At 41.0% G+C, this 20965-nt stretch overlaps 1 protein-coding gene across 2 annotated transcripts; it reads left to right on the forward strand.

Moving 5' to 3' along the window:
* Window positions 1–7177: 7177 nt before the first annotated feature.
* On the forward strand, window positions 7178–20828 carry LOC139562645 (max-interacting protein 1-like). 2 transcript variants are annotated; one of them, XM_071380519.1, is made up of 6 exons: window positions 7178–7549; window positions 10617–10719; window positions 10959–10988; window positions 14703–14817; window positions 18251–18428; window positions 19051–20828. In XM_071380519.1, exons 1-6 carry the CDS (start codon window positions 7333–7335, stop codon window positions 19212–19214), a joined length of 807 nt encoding a protein of 268 aa, XP_071236620.1. In that variant the 5' UTR covers window positions 7178–7332; the 3' UTR covers window positions 19215–20828. The 2 variants fall into 2 exon arrangements, with proteins under 2 accessions (XP_071236620.1, XP_071236619.1); XM_071380518.1 differs by having other exon boundaries at window positions 7219–7549; window positions 10599–10719.
* Window positions 20829–20965: the final 137 nt, after the last annotated feature.

The raw sequence follows: 20965 nt of genomic DNA on the forward strand, positions 1-20965 counted from the left end.
AACCATTGTGTTCAGACAATAGGCACAACTGCATAATGCCTCACTACAGACATAAATAGCATCTCAGATCAGATGACCACCATGGTATGTAATAACATAGTTATATATAGACAATATGTTACAATAAGGTCAGATAAGAAATATCTTACTCTTTAAAGTAAAATATAATATCTTAGAACACTTACACAATATTTCATTTTGTGTAACAGTTTTGAGAACAGTCAGTCAGCAGACAGTACAGTGGCAAGAAAAAGTATGCAAACCCTTTGGAATTACCTGTATTTCTGCATAAATTGGTCATAAAATTTGATCTGATCTTCATCTAAGTCACAACAATAGACAAACACAGTCTGCTTACACTAATAACACACAAGCAATTATACATTTTCATGTCTTTATTGAACACACTGTGTAAACTTTCACAGTGTAGGGTGGAAAAAATGTGAACCCTTGGATTTAATAATTGGTTGACCCTCCTTTGGCAGCAATAACCTCAACCAAACGTTTTCTGTAGTTGCGGATCAGACCTGCACAACGGTCAGGAGGAATTTTCAACCATTCATCTTTACAAAACTGTTTCAGTTCAGCAATATTCTTGGGATGTCTGGTGTGAACTGCTCTCGAGGTCATGCCACAGCATCTCAATCGGGTTGAGGTCAGGCCTCTGACTGGGCCACTCCAGAAGGTGTATTTTCTTCTAATGAAGTTATTCTGTTGTTGATTTACTTCTGTGTTTTGGGTCGTTGTCCTGTTGCATCACCCATCTTCTGCTGAGCTTCAATTTGCGGACAGATAGTCTAACATTCTCCTGCAAAATGTCTTGATAAACTTGGGAATTCATTTTTCCGTCGATGATAGCAAGCTGTCCAGGAGCTGAGACAGCAAAGCAGCTCCAAACCATGATGCTCCCTCCACCATACTTTACAGTTGGGATGAGGTTTTGATGTTGGTGTGCTGTGCCTTTTTTTGTCCATACATAGTGTTGTGTGTTCCTTCCAAACTCAACTTTAGTTTAATCTGGCCACAGAATATTTAGCCAGAAGTGCTGTGGAACATTCAGGTGCTCTTTTGCGGACTTCAGACGTGCAGCAGTGTTTTTTTGGACAGCAGTGCCTTCTTCCGTGGTGTCCTCCCATGAACACCATTCTTGTTTAGTGTTTTATGTATCTTATACTCGTCAACAGAGATGTTAGCATGTTCCAGAGATTTCTGTAAGTCTTTAGCTGACACTCTAGGATTCTTCTTAACATCATTGAGCATTCTGCATTGTGCTCTTGCAGTCATCTTTGCAGGACGGCCACTCCTAGGGAGAGTAGCAACAGTGCTGAACTTTTTCCATTTATAAAGAATTTTTTCTTACCGTGGACTGATGAACATCAAGGCTTTTAGAGATACTTTTGTAACCCTTTCCAGCTTTATTCAAGTCAAAGATTTTCTGAGTCTTCTGAGATCTCTTTTATTCGAGGCATGGTTCACATCAGGCAATGCTTCTTGTGAATAGCAAACTCAAATTTTGTGAGTGTTTTTTATAGGGCAAGGCAGCTCTAACCAACATCTCCAATCTCGTCTCATTGATTGGACTCCAGGTTAGTTGACCCCTGACTCCAATTAGCTTTTGGAAAAGTCATTAGCCTAGGGGTTCACATACTTTTTCCAACCTACACTGTGAATGTTTAAAATATGTATTCAATATAGACAAGAAAAATACAATAATTTCTGTGCTATTAGTTTAAGAACACTGTGTTTGTCTATTGTTGTGACTAAGATGAAGATCAGATCAAATTTTATGAGTAATTTATGCAGAAAACCAGGTAATTCCAAAGTGTTCACATACTTTTTCTTGCCACTGTATGTTAGAATCAATGCCCTCCAACCCCTAGCCATGGCTGCACCCCTGCACAATCATGTGAAATCCACAGATTAGGGTCTAATGAATTTATTTCAATTGACTGATTTCCTTACACTGTATGAACTGGAACTTAGTAAAATCTTTTAAATTGTTGCATGTTGCGTTTATATTTTTGTTCAGTATAACTGATTTCTGGTCACTATGTGATAGCATTTGTTATTAGTCAGACCTGCATTAGACAAATCACCCACATTATGTCTGTACACGCTGAAAGAGACAATGTTAGTAATTTCCACATGCCTATTATCTATAGTTTTCCTTCCTCTTTAAGAACACACAGCTTGCTGTTCAGAACATTACATGTGATACACTCCCTACTGAGGGTAACCATAGGGACTGCTGGTTTGACTGACACACACACACACACACACACACACACACACACACACACACACACACACACACACACACACACACACACACACACACACACACACACACACACACACACACACACACACACACACACACACACACACACACACACACACACACAACGTGTGACTTTGCCTCCTCTGTGACAGCCGAGCCACTGGTGTAATCCTCAAGCTTTTCAGATTACTCCAGTTGGAGTCACATTCTACACCATCCTACACTGGGTCAGTTTTCTATGTTGTCTGTGTCAAAGCAGAAAGCTGACAGTCTGTCCACTAGCCCAGTCTGTAATATGGACAGGACATTCTCTAGTCTAGACAAAATCCCCACCCTCTCTGCTCTATGAGTGTGCTTTTAATTTGCATATTCATTAGGTAGAAAACAAAGTGTATATCTATCCAATAAGAAAAAGACAGCGGATTAACCTGGTTAACCTCACTACACAGCTGACTATCCCTGAGCATGCGTCTCAGCAAGCCAACGAATATAGTTAATAACAATGGATTGCACCGAGCAAGGCCTGGCAAGGGACATACTGTTGGAAAGGCCTGCTAGAGTGCTAGTTGAAATAGTTTTTCTAAAGAAAAGATGAGCCTCAGTGTACCACACAAAACGGGTTATACTAAAAGGCCTTGACTATTCGTACCTAAACCCAGTCCTCATACGCTTTCAACATGAGCATCTGTCTCACTCCCTTTCTCTAACTCTGTGTGTGTGTGTGTGTGTGTGTGTGTGTGTGTGTGTGTGTGTGTGTGTGTGTGTGTGTGTGTGTGTGTGTGTGTGTGTGTGTGTGTGTGTGTGTGTGTGTGTGTGTGTGTGTGTGTGTGTGTGTGTGTGTGTGTGTGTGTGTGTGTGTGTGTGTGTGTGTGTGTGTGTGTGTGTGTGTGTGTGTGTGTCAGTCCTTGCCAGGCAGCTGAAATAGACTCCGTGGGAGGGTGTTCTCTCTCCAGGCATCCGTTACAGCCACAGCCACGGTCACTTCTGCAGTGGGGCAGCCATCTGCGGCCATTGTCTCAGTTGCTCAACACAGGCTCACACGCATGGCTGCCCCCTAAAAGCCAGCCCCTCTACCCTCTGTCCTCCCCCTTCCTTCTCTGCCAAGGAAAAAATGACTTCTTAATCAGTCAAAGGCACAATAGTAATAGACTGTCCAACTAGAAATTAATTCAATTTCAAAGTAAGCTTTATTGTAGAGCTCTGGGGCTTTCAATTTTAGATGGTGAAATATGGTCATTTCATGGTATCCTATATATATGGGCCAATAAATATTATTCTGTACTTCATTTGAAGTGGTCCCACAATGGAACAATTTATTTAGAATTGACTCTTTCAGAAGTCAAGTCTATTGAAGTCAAACATAACAATACAAAATGTTAACTTGGTAAATAAAGCTTGTCTCCAGAATATGTTATGTTTACATTGTCTTCAAAAACTATTCACACCCTTTGACTTTTTCCACATTTTGTTGTGCTACAGACAGCATTTAAAATTGATTAAATTGAGATTGTGTCACTGGCCTACACACAATACCCCATAATGTAAAAGTGGAATGTCTTTTGAGATTTTTACAAATTGAAAAAAAATGAAAAGCTGAAAAGTCTTGAATAAATAAGTATTCAATACCTTTGTTATGGCAAGCTTATGGCAAGTCCAGGAGTACAAATTTGCTTAACAAGTCACATAATAAATTGCATGGACTCACTATGTGTGCAATAATAGTGTTTAACACTATTATGAACGGAAAGGCTGAACGGAAAGGCTCTGGAGCAACGAACCGCCCTTGCTGTCTCTGCCAGGCCGGTTCCCCTCTCTCCACTGGGATTCTCTGCCTCTAACCCTGTTACAGGGGCTGAGTCACTGGCTTGCTGGTGCTCTTTCATGCCGTCCCTAGGAGGGGTGCGTCACTTGAGTGGGTTGAGTTACTGACGTGATCTTCCTGTCTGGGTTGGCGCCCCCCCTTGGTTTGTGCTGTGGTGGAGACCTTTGTGGGCTATACTCGGCCTTGTCTCAGGATTGTAAGTTGGTGGTTGAGGATTTCCCTCTAGTGGTGCGGGGGCTGTGCTTTGGCAAAGTGGGTGGGGTTATATCCTTCCTATTTGGCCCTGTCCGGGGGTTTCTTCGGATGGGGCCACAGTGTCTCCTGACCGCTCCTGTCTCAGCCTCCAGTATTTATGCTGCAGTAGTTTGTGTCGGGGGGCTAGGGTCAGTTGGTTACCTGGAGTACTTCTCCTGTCTTATCCAGTGTCCTGTGTGAATTTAAGTATGCTCTCTCTAATTCTCTCGTTCTCTCTTTCTCTCTGAGAACCTGAGCCCTAGGACCATACGTCAGGACTACCGGGCATGATGACACCTTGCTGTCCCCAGTCCACCTGGCCTTGCTGCTATTCCAGTTTCAACTGTTCTGCCTGTGGTTACGGAACCCCTACCTGTCCCAGACCTGCTGTTTTCAACTCTTAATGATCGGCTATGAAAAGCCAACTGAGATTTATTCCTGATTATTATTTGACCATGCTTGTCATTTATGAACATTTTGAAAATCTTGGCTCTCTCTAATTTTCTCCTTCTCTCTTTCTTTCTCTCGGAGGACCTGAGCCCTAGGACCATACGTCGGGACTACCGGCCGTGGTGACTCCTTGCTGTCCCCAGTCCGCCTGGCCTTGCTGCTATTCCAGTTTCAACTGTTCTGCCTGCGGTCATGGAACCCCTACCTGTCCCAGACCTGCTGTTTTCAACTCTTAATGATCGGCTATGAAAAGCCAACTGAGATTTATTCCTGATTATTATTTGACCATGCTTGTCATTTATGGAAATTTTGAAAATCTTGGCTCTCTCTAATTTTCTCCTTCTTTCTTTCTTTCTCTCGGAGGACCTGGGCCCTAGGACCATGCGTCGGGACTGCCGCCCGTGGTGACTCCTTGCTGTCCCCAGTCCGCCTGGCCTTGCTGCTATTCCAGTTTCAGCTGTTCTGCCTGCGGTTATGGAACCGCCACCTGTCCCAGACCTGTTGTTTTTCAACTCTTGATGATCGGCTATGAAAAGCCAACTGAAAATTATTCATGATTATTATTTGACCATGCTTGTCACTTATGAACATTTTTGAACATCTTGGCATAGTTCTGTTATAATCTCCACCCGGCACAGCCAGAAGAGGACTGGCCACCCCTCATAGCCTGGTTCCTCTCTAGGTTTCTTCCTAGGTTTTGGCCTTTCTAGGGAGTTTTTCCTAGCCACCGTGCTTCTACACCTGCATTACTAGCTGTTTGGGGTTTTAGGCTGGGTGTCTGTACAGCACTTCGAGATATTAGCTGATGTACGAAGGGCTATATAAAATAAAATTGATTGATTGATTGATTGATAACATGATTTTTTAACAACTACCTCATCTCTGTACCCCACATTTAATTATACGTAATGTCCGTCAGTTGAGCAGTGAATTTCAACCACAGATTCAACCACAAAGACGAGGGAGACTTTCCAATGCCTTGCAAATAAGGGCACCTATTGGTAGATGGGTAAAAAAAAAAAAGGGAAAAAAGCAGACATTGAATATCCCTTTGAGCATAGTGAAGTTAAACTTTGGATGGTGTATCAATACACCCAGTCACTACAAAGATACAGGTGTCCTTCCTAACTCAGCTGCTGGAGAGGGATGAAACCGCTCAGGGATTTCAATGTTGACTTTAAAACAGTTAGAGTTTAATGGCTGTGATAGGAGAAAACTAAAGATGGATCAACAACATTGTAGTTACTCCATAATACTAACCTACATGACAGAGTGAAGAGAAGGAAGCCTGTACAGAATACAAATATTCCAAAACATGCATCCTGTTTACAATAAGGCACTTTGGCAAAACATTTGCCAAAGTAATGAACTTTATGTTGTGAATACAAAGCATTATGTTAGGGGCAAATCCAACACAACATATCACTGTGTACCACTCTTCATATTTTCTAGCACGGTGGTGGATGCATTTGCAAAAATTTCTGAAAACATGTTTTCACTTTGTCATTATGGGGTATTGTGTGTAGATGGGTTAAAAAGTATTTCATACATTTTGAATTCAGTCTGTAACACAACAAAATGTGGAATAAGTCAAGGGATATGAATACTTTCTTTAGGCACTGTATGTTTTAAACCTGGCTCAAAGTAGCAACAGGGGGTGCTAAAGTAACTAAGAGCTCTATTCAACCCGCATCCCGGAAGTTGAACTTTACAGCGTGATTGAATAGAGCCCTAAACTTTGGGGAAGGAACACGTGGGATATATAATCCCAAATGCTTCCACAGTGTGTACTCATACTCTAAACTGTAACTTTGGAGGCACACTCCCAATCACATCAAGGCCCTGCAGAGCATCCAATTTCAATACATCAAAGTGATTGAGACCGGATGACAATGCACTTTATGTGAGGACTTGATGTGATAGGTAGAAGAAGACATTTCCAGCAGGTTAATTTCCCCTCTCCTTGGTCACACTTGATTTTTTAGAACTGATAACATCCAATGCCCTCCAGCCTCATTTGTTTTTACCTCATAACTTAAGTTTGTGTTTTGATACAGATGCTAGTCATAATGACGGTAATAATATACAAGACAAGTAAAGCAATTATTTGAACCAGTCTAAAACCAAATACATTAAATAATGTGTTACAAATTATGTGAACTATTTGTATCATGAAGGTGGAGTGATCACTTGAGCAAAACATTTTAAGTATATTATTCAGTCCATTTCAGGGAGTTGTAATTGTTCATCGGGTTTATCTATATTGTGCATAATGATGTAGTGCGTTTAAGACTGCATAGGCTACATGTATTAATGTTACTTTCCAGCAATATGTTTATGACGCTTCAATACAGTTGACAAAGTTGAATGCGACGCATGCGTTGGTGGGAGGGATTAACCACCAAGTAGGTAGGGCAAGTGGCTCAAGGACTGCACAATTTCATCTACTCCAGTTCATTTCAGTCTCTCTCTCTGCACATTACAGTCTGGACAAGAGGACCTTCAGTCTCACTGGCAGTTGTCATAAAATAAAATAGTTAAATATATGAGACAGCAGAGCGAGTTGAAATCCAACGAGGTTGTTTTGGAGTCGGATGAGTCCATGGACCAACAAGATTTTAGCGAGATGTCTGGTTATTCTATTAACGACGTCATATACTCCGAATGTTCCGCAATGGAGCAAATCGACACTTTTATGAAAAACGTTCAGGTGTTGTTGGATGCAGCAAATTACATTGAAAACCATGAAAAGAACAACGGAAGTAAGTAATGTGGTCTATTCTGGTGATTTCAGACGCAGACTGGCCAAGGCAGACAACAATGCAATGGACCGAAATGGCGACAAAAGACGCAAACATGAGAGGCAACCGTAAACATGAGGCAATTTGCCTGATTGTGAATCATATTTAAACCTATTATGCCAATGCAAATTGGTTTAAATGAAAGAGAGCCTATAGCCTACAAATAACAATACATGGTCAAAAACAAACCCGTGACATCGAATTACTTTCTCACCCTCTGGCATTTTCCATGAACGGTAACCGTATTTAAATGTATATTAAATTGCGCATTTTCGAATTGGATGAGACTTGCCTATGGCTCCATTATTTCCTTTCCTTAGAGACAGTCTAAACTAAACAGCCTAATGGTATCAGTGAAGGCATCCCTGTGTTTGTAAAATAGACTGTCTTCCTTTGAGCACGTCGAATTACGTATTAAAATATTTAGGCTACATAATAGGCTAATCGATCTATCAAACTCACTCACTTTTTTTTATTTTTACCTAGCCTACTCAACATTTAGCATAGGGTTTCCTTCAACTTCTATCTGTGGATGCCTGCAGGCCGAAGAAAAGCAATTTAATTCCTAGGCGGCCTGTTTATCTCAGACCAAAGTCAAATGAGGCAAATCAAACCTTTTACAAATGTTAATTTTCTTTGAGAAAACTCGACATATTGTGCAGAAACTGAATAGAAAAACCCTATAATTTCATCCCTATAATTTCTTTATTCCTGTCATTTGCGCTTCCTCTCTATCCACATGGAGCAAAATGTACCGTTTTGATTGGACTAAACACATGTTCCCATCTTCCGAGTCCTTGCAGTTATCCAACCAAACACAGGTTCAACTTTGACGTCGCATTCCGATTTGCAAAGTGTCTCTGGGATTTGTAGGCTTATAGACACTAGTCTTCTATATGCATTTGATTGCGTACTGTAATAGTCTACTATGTGATATTCCATCATTACCTAATTAATGAATAGGCCTATGTCTTGAAGAAAGAGTTCGATGGTATTTTTCAATAAACCATGTACAAAATATAGGTTTAGTCCTACGTGCTTTGCAGCACGAACACTAGGTTGCTGCTAATGATGTATATAAACTGGATCGATGACGTTGCTATTTATTGGCATTTGGGGGGGGGTTGAAGCCACATGTCGGCCATATTGGCACTCCCCAGTAGTAGCAGGCGTCCATAGGAATGAATTATACAGTAATTCAATTAAACGTTTCAAGTACACAATTACATGTATTTAATATTTTTTGTTTTTGTAGTGGGGACAGTAACATTAGTTATCTCAAATAATTATACATTATGTTTAGCTCACATATAATTTAAAAGTATGCATTAAGGTGTCTGTAATATAATGCAATGTGTCAAAAACGAATGTAGATATTAATAAATGCATTTCTATAGCTTCCAAAACATTTTTAAGCTATACTGACATGCTTGGTGCCCAAATTGATGACATCTGATGAGTGGAGATGAACAGATTCGGTTCCGTCAGTTTCAGTCAGTTGTCCTGATGAGCCCACCCCATCTAGCTATTTTATGCTTGTGGATAGGAACTTCAGCTGGAATTTTAAACTTGTCTGCCAAAGTTAGGACATGGGAGTGTTTAGAATAATTCCGTTTTTACAAGAGTGATTATTATTTTACAAAAATGAAATGTTAGATGTTAAAGCCATAACTTTGTACATTTTCGGTGAAAATCACTACAATACATCTTCTTTAGTTGTCACCCTGGCCTGATATTGGCTGCACTATCTAGTGGCCGCTTCCCTCTCCTTACTGTGGCAAGCGGGAGCAATGGACACTGTGTCCAGTGTGGTTGTGTTGCCGGCTTTCAGCGCAAACTCTCCCCATTGAGCAGTGTAGATTGCATCACAGTGACATCCAGATGGTAACAATCAATATTACAAGTTATTTCTCATGTAGGCAGCTATACTACTCTAAATAAAATCAAGTGGAATGGAAAGAATTGGAGATGGTGAACAAATCCAGATGACAAGTTTCAACTAGCACCATGCTGCTGTTGCCAGCATAACCTTGCTGGGCCTGGGAAGGGCTCATCAGGACGACTGCCTGAATGGTGGGGGAGTGCCAAGATGGAGGAACAGTGGCTTCAACACAGAGCCCCCTATCAGTAATCTAGTGTGTATATACAGTATATATAAATCACTTGTTGCTGCTCAAACAAAATAACCTTGATCGAATTTATCCCAAAATGCATTGCAGGTGGCTTTAAAACTGTCCTCTTGTCAGCTGTTGAGAAGGTAAACGACAGTGTTGGGTCAAGCTACAGCCATATATATACACACACACTACATTCAAACATTTGGGGTCACTTAGAAATGTCCTTGTTTTTGAAAGAAAATAAGAAAAAATGTCCATTAAAATAACATCAAATTGATCTGAAATACAGTGTAGACATTGTTAATGTTATAAATGACTATTGTAGCTGGAAACTGCAGATTTTTTAATGGAATATCTACATAGGCGTACAGAGGCCCATTATCAGCAACCATCACTCCTGTGTTCCAATGGCACTTTGTGTTAGCAAATCCAAGTTTATCATTTTAAAAGGCTAATTGATCATTAGAAAACCCTTTTGCAAATATGTTAGCACAGCTGAAAACGGTTGTACTTATACACACTGAGTATACCAAATATTAGGTACCCCCCCCAGTGTTGATACACACAGGAAACTGTTGAACTTGAAAAACCCAAAAGCTTTGCAGTTCTAGACACAAACCTGTGCGCCTGGCACCTACTACCATACCCCGTTCAAAGGCACATGAATCTTTTGTCTTGCCCATTCAACCTCTGAATGGCACACATGCACAATCATGTCTCAGTTGTCTGAAGGCTTAAAAATCCTTCTTTAACCCATCTCTTCTCCTTCATCTACACTGATTGAAGTGGATTTAACAAGTGACATCCAACATGAATCATAGCTTTCACCTTGATTCACCTGTTCAGTCTATGTCATGGTAAGAGCAGGTGTTCTTACTGTTTTGTATACTTAGTGTATATCTCATCACCAGAATGTGAACATGGATATGCCTCAACATACCCTGCAACTCAGAGCACGCATCATCAGAGACAAAGGAAATTCAAGAATAAGAAAATTGACAATATTCACAACAGGTAAATTAATCTTGTCATAATTATTCATAACTCTTATTATAAATACCCATGTTACAGTTGCATGATAACATTTAGTTTTTATCCCTTCTTCATTATTGGACTTGGCTCCAACATCCGTCAAATGTGGGGGAAAACACTGTGCAACTAGAAACTGTCAAACCAGTCTTTTGTTCTCTCTTGCTAACATATCTTGTTTTTTGATTTATGTCTATAACCTGTCCATTTTCTTTTACACTCAGGTCAGCACACAATGAGCTGGAAAAAAACAGGTGAGTCAGAAGGGGTTGTGACCATCATTCTGTGTTAGAGTCCATTACGAGTATTTCCATTGACAGTTAATGGTTATTATTGATCAATTGAAGATCTCCGTAAGTACTACATTTGCATTAATCTGCCATTTTCTTCTCTACTCCATTCCCCACCGAACTGTGATTTAATCTGCCATTTTCTTCTCTACTCCATTCCCCACCGAACTGTGATTTAATCTGCCATTTTCTTCTCTACTCCATTCCCCACCGAACTGTGATTTAATCTGCCATTTTCTTCTCTACTCCATTCCCCACCGAACTGTGATTTAATCTGCCATTTTCTTCTCTACTCCATTCCCCACCGAACTGTGATTTAATCTGCCATTTTCTTCTCTACTCCATTCCCCACCGAACTGTGATTTAATCTGCCATTTTCTTCTCTACTCCATTCCCCACCGAACTGTGATTTAATCTGCCATTTTCTTCTCTACTCCATTCCCCACCGAACTGTGATTTAATCTGCCATTTTCTTCTCTACTCCATTCCCCACCGAACTGTGATTTAATCTGCCATTTTCTTCTCTACTCCATTCCCCACCGAACTGTGATTTAATCTGCCATTTTCTTCTCTACTCCATTCCCCACCGAACTGTGATTTAATCTGCCATTTTCTTCTCTACTCCATTCCCCACCGAACTGTGATTTAATCTGCCATTTTCTTCTCTACTCCATTCCCCACCGAACTGTGATTTAATCTGCCATTTTCTTCTCTACTCCATTCCCCACCGAACTGTGATTTGCTCACACAACTGTGTACTACGGGGTAAAACACTTGAGTTACAAGATAATTCATTAGTCAAAGAGATATTGTGCTTATATCTTATGGTGCATTATGTGTCCACAAAATCATTCAACTGTGCAGACCGATACATGGTTTGATAGCACACATATAATACAGGGATGGAAATATTGTTTTTCTACAAATTTCATACAATTTTAAGTAATGTGGCAAATAGCTATTTCCGGGGAGTTTATCTCTAGAGCAAGCTGTCTTGTCAAAATGGAACTTCAAGCTGATAATCCAAAATACTCTGGAGGCTGCATATATTTTTGGATATCCTGGTGATATGCTAAATATATTGACCCACAATTTGAAATGTAATACTGACTTATTTATTATTTCATGGCTGGACTTCAAACACCACTTATTTGATCAACATCTTCACAATTTCAAGCTTGTTTGTACAGTGGTGGTCATGCTAGCATTCTGGGGGTAGCATAATGCATAGAACAAAGATGTCTGTTTTGCAAGGCAAATTAGGGCGTGTAGTCCAGTACAGGTTCTTAACCATACGTTTCCACAGTTGGAACTGGAACTGCTTGTTTTAGACGGTGTGCCTCCCTCCACATAAACTAAGCTTTTCTGTGCATTGAAAACCAGCTTATTGCACAGGACCTGATCTTTGTTTCCAATGAAAAGCACATGTCAGGGCACAGTTCCCAAAATACAGTGACAAGTGCTAATCTGGAGAGAGCAGCCAGTGTGGGAATCATGTAGATCACAGAGAGCGAAGGGCCAGGCATCTGGATGATAAAACGTAATCTCAAACAGACTCTTTGTACTGCAAAGGTTTGGTTATCATTAGCCAGACAGGAGTTGACATGCCAACTTGACCTACATTTCAATACATTTGATAGTAAGAATAATGCCCTTCCAAATGTAGACACTAGGATGTTCAGTTTTTATGGTGCAAAGGCCCTGGCCTTAAAATGAGATTGTCTGCCTGCCTTCCTGTCAGCTCATAGCTCTGGGCACAGACTGTATTCCACCTACAGTGAGGGAAAAAAGTATTTGATCCCCTGCTGATTTTGTACGTTTGCCCACTGACAAAGATATGATCAGTCTATAATTTTAATGGTAGGTTTATTTGAACAGTGAGAGACAGAATAACAACAAAAATATCCAGAAAAATGCATGTCAAAAATGTTATAAATTGATTTGCATTTTAATGAGGGAAATAAGTATTTGACCCCTTCTCAATCAAAAAGATTTCTGGCTCCCAGGTGTCTTTCATACAGGTAACGAACGGAGATTAGGAGCACACTCTTAAAGGGAGTGCTCCTAATCTCAGTTTCTTACCTGTATAAAAGATACCTGTCCACAGAAGCAATCAATCAATCAGATTCCAAACTCTCCACCATGGCCAAGACCAAAGAGCTCTCCAAGGATGTCAGGGACAAGATTGTAGACCTACACAAGGCTGGAATGGGCTACAAGACCATCGCCAAGCAGCTTGGTGAGAAGGTGACAACAGTTTCTGTGATTATTCGCAAATGGAAGAAACACAAAAGACCTGTCAATCTCCCTCAGCCTGGGGCTCCATGCAAGATCTCACCTCGTGAAGTTGCAATGATCATGAGAACGGTGAGGAATCAGCCCAGAACTACACAGGAGGATCTTGTCAATGATCTCAAGGCAGCTGGGACCATAGTCATCAAGAAAACAATTGGTAACACACTATGCCGTGAAGGACTGAAATCCTACAGCGCCCGCAAGGTCCCCCTGCTCAAGAAAGCACATATACATGCCCGTCTGAAGTTTGCCAATGAACATCTGAATGATTCAGAGGACAACTGGGTGAACGTGTTGTGGTCAGATGAGACCAAAATGGAGTTCTTTGGCTTCAACCCAACTTGCCGTGTTTGGAGGAGGAGGAGGAATGCTGCCTATGACCCCAAGAAACCATCCCCACCGTCAAACATGGAGGTGGAAACATTATGCTTTGGGGGTGTTTTTCTGCTAAAGGGACAGGACAACTTCACCGCATCAAAGGGACGATGGACGGGGCCATGTACCGTCAAATCTTGGGTGAAAACCTCCTTCCCTCAGCCAGGGTATTGAAAATGGGTCGTGGATGGGTATTCCAGCATGACAATGACCCAAAACACACGGCCAAGGCAACAAAGGAGTGGCTCAAGAAGAAGCACATTAAGGTCCTGGAGTGGCCTAGCCAGTATCCAGACCTTAATCCCATAGAAAATCTGTGGAGGGAGCTGAAGGTTCGAGTTGCCAAACGTCAGCCTCAAAACCTTAATGACTTGAAGAAGATCTGCAAAGAGGAGTGGGACAAAATCCCTCCTGAGATGTGTGCAAACCTGGTGGCCAACTACAAGAAACGTCTGACCTCTGTGATTGCCAACAAGGGTTTTGCCACCAAGTACTAAGTCATGTTTTGCAGAGGGGTCAAATACTTATTTCCCTCATTAAAATGCAAATCAATTCATAACATTTTTGACATGCGTTTTTCTGGATTTTTTTGTTGATATTCTGTCTCTCACTGTTCAAATAAACCTACCATTAAAATTATAGACTGATCATTTCTTTGTCAGTGGGCAAACGTACAAAATCAGCAGGGGATCAAATACTTTTTTCCCTCACTGTAAGTAATGGATTAGCCTGTCTATCCAACAAAATTGAAAAAAATATAAAGGGTCTGCTTTTATAGGTAAAGTCATTACTAAAAAACAGATCAATGTCTGATTTGTCCAAATATATGAATTTATTCATCCATCGATGTGGAGGGGATGGGAATAATAGGGTCTCATCAAGGAATTAATTTATGTATAAAATCAATCATGTCATTCAATTCCAGGAATTGTATCTGGATGTAGAGAGACTGTTCCTATTATTGTTTTCACTAAAGATTAGTCCTCTATTGTTTCTTCCCCCTCTCAGACGAGCACATCTCCGCCTGTGTTTGGAGAGGTTAAAGATGCTGATCCCACTGGGACCAGACTGCAGTCGGCACACTACCCTGGGGTTGCTTAACAAGGCCAAGGGTCACATTAAGGTATTGTAGTCAACAATGCCGCCATGGTGGTGTCATGGGGACCATGGTGTCATGGTGTCATGGGATCTGGTGAATGGTTAAATTGAAGCCCCTAGCCTATGGATAGAGAAGCTTTGTGCTCCCATGACCTGCCATAGCACTGCAGCACAGAAACACAATGTGATCTACTTTCTCAGCCTGCAAATCACTTGCTACCCCTGACTGCACACTTCTGGGCCTGATTCAAGCAAATCCAATGGAACTTAAGCAAATCCAATGAAAATGTGAATATACCTTTAATGGGTCTAACTGATTGATCAAACATGATTGGTTAGAAAGGTTTTCCCCCCATTTTATCTAGTTGTAGATGTAGTTTGGACAGGGCCAGCTCTAACGAGAGAAACATTTACGTTTTAAAGTTAATTTCCTGAAATTGTACACATTTTGCAATGGGTGTACAGAAGATTTTGCAGTTTTGAATGAAGTTTTCTGCAATTCTACACATTTTGCAATGAGGCAGAGTGAACTTTGCAATTTTATACAAAATGTCATGCAATTCTATTCGTTTTGCTATGGGACATTTTTGCAGTTTTACAGCTAATTTCCTGCAATTCTACATATTTTGTAATGACTTATGCCTAATTATATCTGAGTGAGAATGACAAAATCTATGGGGGCCCACTGGAGGTCAGGGCTCCTGGGCACGTGCCCTGCATGCCCGGTTTGGTATTCGGCCATGATTACTACAAGTTTAGATAGATAGCTGGCTAGACTAACTACCAATCTAAAAATAGTTAGCCGACATGCCTAATTGAGTGACTGACATAGCCTACTCTAACAAGAGAGAAACTGCTGATGCACAACCAAATGTCACCAGGTGTATTTTCCTATTCTTACTCTCAATAGTAAGTTGAGACCCCAATGGAGTTCCTAAAAATATATATATACAGTACCTTTCGGAAAGGATTCAGACCCCTTGACTTGTTCCACATTTTGTTACGTTACAGCTTTATTTTAAAATGGATTAAATAAAACATTTTCCTCATCAATCTACACATAACACCTCATAATTACAAAGTCAAAAACAGGTTTTTAGACATTTTAGCAAAAACAGAAATACCTTATTTACATAAGTATTCAGACCCTTCTGCTATGAGACTCGAAATTAAGCTCAGGTGCATCCCATTTCCATTGATCATCCTTGATGTGTTTATACAACTTGAGACCAACTGTGGTAAATTCAATTGATTGGACATGATTTGGAAAGGCACACACCTGTCTATATAAGGTCTCACAGTGCATGTCAGAGCAAAAACCAAGCAATGGGGTCGAAGGAGTTGTTCATACAGCTCCGAGACAGGATGTGTCAAGGCACAGATCTGGGGAAGGTTACAAAAACAATTCTGCAGCATTGAAGGTCCCCGAGAACACAGTGGCCTCCATCATTCCTAAATGGAAGAAGTTTGGAACCACCAAGACTCTTCCTAGAGCTGGCCGCCCGGCCAAACTGAGCAATCAAGAGAGAAGGGTCCTGGTCAGGGAGGTGACCAAGAACCTGATGGTCACTCTGACAGAGCTCCAGAGTTCCTCTGTGGAGATAGGAAAACCTTCCAGAAGGACAACCATCTCTGCAGCACTCCACCAATCTGGTCTTTATGGTAGAGTGGCCAGACGGAAGCCACCCCTCAGGAAAAGGCATATGACAGCCTGCTTGGAGTTTGCCAAAAGGCACCGAAAGACTCTCAGACCATGAGAAACAAGATTCTCTGGTCTGATGAAACCAAGATTGAACTCTTTCGCCTGAATGCCAAGCGTCACGTCTGGAGAAAACCTGCTACCATCTCTACGGTGAAGCATGGCGGTGGCAGCATCATGCTGTGTGGATGTTTAACAGTGGCAGGGACTGGGAGACTATTCAGGATCGATGGAAAGATGAACGGAGCAAAGTAGAGAGAGATCCTTGATGAAAACCTTTCCAGAGTACTCAGGACCTCAGACTGTGGCGAAGCTTCACCTTCCAACAGGACAACGACCCTAAGCACACTGCCAAGACAACGCAGGAGTGGTTTCGGGACCAGTCTCTGAATATCCTTGAGTGGCTCAGCCAGAATCCGGACTTGAACCCGATCTAACATCTCTGGAGAGACATGAAAATAGCTGTGCTGTGACGCTCCCCATCCAACCTGACAGAGCTTGAGAGGATCTGCAGAGAAGAATGGGAGAAACTCCAAATATAGATGTTCCAAGCTTGTAGTGTAATAACCAAGAAGACTTAAGGCTGTAATTGCTGCCAAAGGTGCTTCAACAAAGTACTGAGTAAAGGGTCTGAATACTTGTGTTAATGTTATATTTCAGTTTTTTATATTGAATACATTAGCAAATATGTGTTTTGTCATTATGGGGTATTGTGTATAGATTGATGAGGAACAAAAACAATTACATCCATTTTAGAACAAGGCTGTAACATAACAGAATGTGTAAAAGGCAATGGGTCTGAGTACTTTACGAATACAATGTATTCTTTGGGGGGGGGGGGGGGGGGTGACTGCTTAAGCCTGCAACCGGCCCTGAGTCTGGAGAACCTATTTGTCTCCCCCTTGTTAACTCAGAAAAAGCCTTTGCAGTGGATCTGAGATGTTTGGCACATTACTGTGTTTCAGAGTTAAAATACAAAATTAAAGGAAGTGTGGCTTGTATGTTCAGCCTTAACCAACACAGCTGTTGCCTTTGTTTTCCTCCAAGCAGCAAATACAGGTCTACAATTGGCCATCATACAAAAATGTCAGGAATTACTTTGCCACTACAGCCGTTTGGATCTGTTGGTATTTTTAGCCTGGTCTGATGTGGATGAATTCACATATGATTATTCAGGCTCAGAAGAACACAACACACAGTTTGTCCCTCAATCTTGAATGTTGCAAGAGTAGAGTAAAATGAAAATAAAAACATTAAATTAAAAATGTTTGTAAATGGCAGCTGTTGAAGATTCTATAATTTGTACAGTAAAACTGAACGTGTACTGTGAGACAGAGTGCTGTGTTTTTTTTGTATTTATTTATCCTTTATTTAATTAGGCAAGTCAGTTAAGAGCAAATTCTTATTTTACAATGACTGCCTACCCCGGCCAAACCCTTCCCTAACGACGCTGGGCCAATTGTGTGCCGCCCTATCGGACTCCCGATCATGGCCGGTTGTGATACAGCCCAGGATCGAACCAGGGTCTGTAGTGATGCCTCTAGCACTGAGAGGCAGTGCCTTAGACCGCTGTGCCACTCGCGATGTGTAGATGTCTGAGGAAATTTGATAAATAGCTGCTCTTTAACCTACACCATTTATATGTTAAATAAAGGTTACATTTAAAAAGTATATATATATGCAATTATTATTAATAAAATATGAAGGGTTATGCACACATTAGGTTGATTAACTCTCTCTCCTCTCTGTATGTTTGTAGAAACTAGAGGAGATGGACCGGAGGAGCCAGCACCAGCTGGAGAGCCTGGAGCGAGAGCAGAGGTACCTGCAGAGGCAGCTGGCCCACCTGCAGACCCCCGGAGGCAGAGACAGGGACAGGGTCCGTATGGACAGCCTAGGTTCCCCTTTGGCCTCAGAACACTCTGACTCGGACCAAGGTGAGCCAACAATTCCACCGAGCTTAGTCCCTTAGAGATAGAGGGAACAGAATAATCTGAAACACACCCCAAACAAAAAGCAAATGCACCCAACACATTTGTAGTCACAAGCTTGATGTAGTCATTGTGTGTTATGAATATGGGAGCAAATACTCAACTTTTTGCTTCTTTAATACATATAGGTGAATTTGTCCCAATACTTTTGGTCCCCAAAAATGGGGGGGGGGGGGCTTATGGACAAAAAGTGCTGTAATTTCTAAACTGCTCATCGCGATATGGATGAAAATACCCTCAATTTAAAGCTGACAGTCTGCACATTAACCTCAGTCACTGTTTCAAATTGAAAATCCAAAGTGCTGGTGTAGTGCCAAAACAAAACAGTCACTGTCCCAATACTTTTGGAGCTCACTGTATTTTGTCTGACAGTGGCAATGTTATATTATACTAAGACAGTTTAGTTCAGTTCCATTTCAAACCAGTCAATAGAATGTACATGTGTTACAGTCTATATAATGTAGCATTGGGTGTCATCAAGCATTAATTGTCACTCAATACATTTACCTGATTAATAAGTGTGGGAGTATCATTATTACATATTTTCCTCTGACTCTAATTTCTGTAGAAGAGATCAAGGTGGACGTGGAAAGCACTGACCTCTCCCATGGAGATTTGGACAGTATCAGCACCAATGGCTGCAGTGACTTGGAAGACCACAACAGTCGGCAGAGCCTGGCCAGCGACGAGGGCTACTCCACCTGCAGTCTAAAACTGGCCTTTTCCTCCTAAGAACCAGCCTGAAGCTCCTCATCCACCCTTGCAGTCTAAACTGGCCTTCTAAGAATCATCCTGAAGCTCCTCATCTACACCTGCAGTCTAAACTGGGCTTTTAAGAACCAGTCTAAAACTCCACTCCACCTGCAGTCTGTAACTGGTCCTCTACTACGAACCAACCTGAAGTTCAACTCCTTATGCAGTCTAAATCTGGACTCACCTCCTAAGAACCAGCCTAAATCAAGAACCAGCTAAAAGCTAAACCCCACCTACAGTTTGGAAGGACAGATCTTACCTCAACTGTAAAATCTTGACTCTGATGTGTCTGTTACCCATCTCCTCCTAAAACCAGCACAAAAACTATATAAAACCAGCCAGAAGCTCACCAGTGACAAGGGCAACTTTTCCCCCACTTTGGAAACCCCTAGCAGATGACCATCTGAGAAAAGAAACAATTCTTGTCAATCACCAAGCAAGTTACTAGGGCTTCTCTATCTCCAATCCAAACCGTTTTTCTTATACAGTACCCACAGTTATACCCCAAATCTTTGACAAGCCACCAATGTTATTCCCTACCTTTATGATTAAGAAATGTATTTATTTTTCCAATATTTATCGTGCTGTACTGTCTTGGTCACACTTGAATTATGAAATGAATGGATAATATTATTTGGATGTTTTGACAACTGTAATGTTTGGTTTTATATAAGTCTTGTGGTTTTGAACTGAGCGTTGACAAGTTCTTAGACAAAAGCTAGTGCAATGGTACATGACACGCTAAATGTATCACTCTGGTCTGTTGTGAGATTGACATTTATCCCCGTTGAGATGTCAAAATAATTGTTTGTATACATTAGGCAGCTATGAGATATACCGCACTTCAAGGCCCAAGCACAATTCTGAAGCAATAACACTTGCCATTTCATGTCAACTCTTGAGTTGGCTGTTTTAGGCACACCATTTTGGCCGTCAACACCAAATTGAATGTGCTTGTTTTGTAACTTCAATAGCTTTAATTACAAATAGTAATCAATATTAAGATAATGGTTTGAACAAAAGTCATGTTGCATGTGTATTGAATGTAGGTCTCAATTTTTTCATCATGGGCTTTGGATTGATCAGTTGAGAGCTCATGTCTTTGTATTGATGAACACATGGCAGAGTTTTTACTTAGTAACTTATGTTGCATTGTAGCTGAGAAGCATTCCAATGTTAAAACCCTGACACTGTATATTCTGAGTATTTATGTACAAAAATCACACTTTCCCCCAATTGCACTGCAAGACTATTCCACTAACCAAATTGGAAATGTCATTTTATGACCATACCCATATTTTTGTGGTACAACTAAATAGATTATCACCACCAACTGTGTCTTAACATGGCTAAATTGACTCTTGCACAGGTTTCTTAGTTCCAAGTCTTTATTCAATGTCAGTGTTGGGTAATTTGTAAAATGCACTATGAAAAAGACTTGTTCTAAGAAAGTGTCTCTTAACACTACTGCGCTAAATCAGCCATCAAAGGTGACTTTTACAAAATAACATGTTGCTGGCCCCCTGCCACCATTTTGTGTTTCCTGGTAGTGGTCCCTTAAACTTGATCAATAAACCTCTACCACCCCATGTACCTATACAGTGTCCAGTTGTTCCTAGTTATTGGTGTGTCAAAGCTATAATCATATATACACTATTCATTACTGAAATCATGTATTTTCTATGCAGTACACTTCTGCGCTAGCACCAGACAGATGCAATAAATCACAA

Source organism: Salvelinus alpinus, chromosome 32 (assembly GCF_045679555.1).
Source record: "Salvelinus alpinus chromosome 32, SLU_Salpinus.1, whole genome shotgun sequence".
In the NCBI taxonomy this organism is placed as follows: domain Eukaryota; kingdom Metazoa; phylum Chordata; class Actinopteri; order Salmoniformes; family Salmonidae; genus Salvelinus; species Salvelinus alpinus.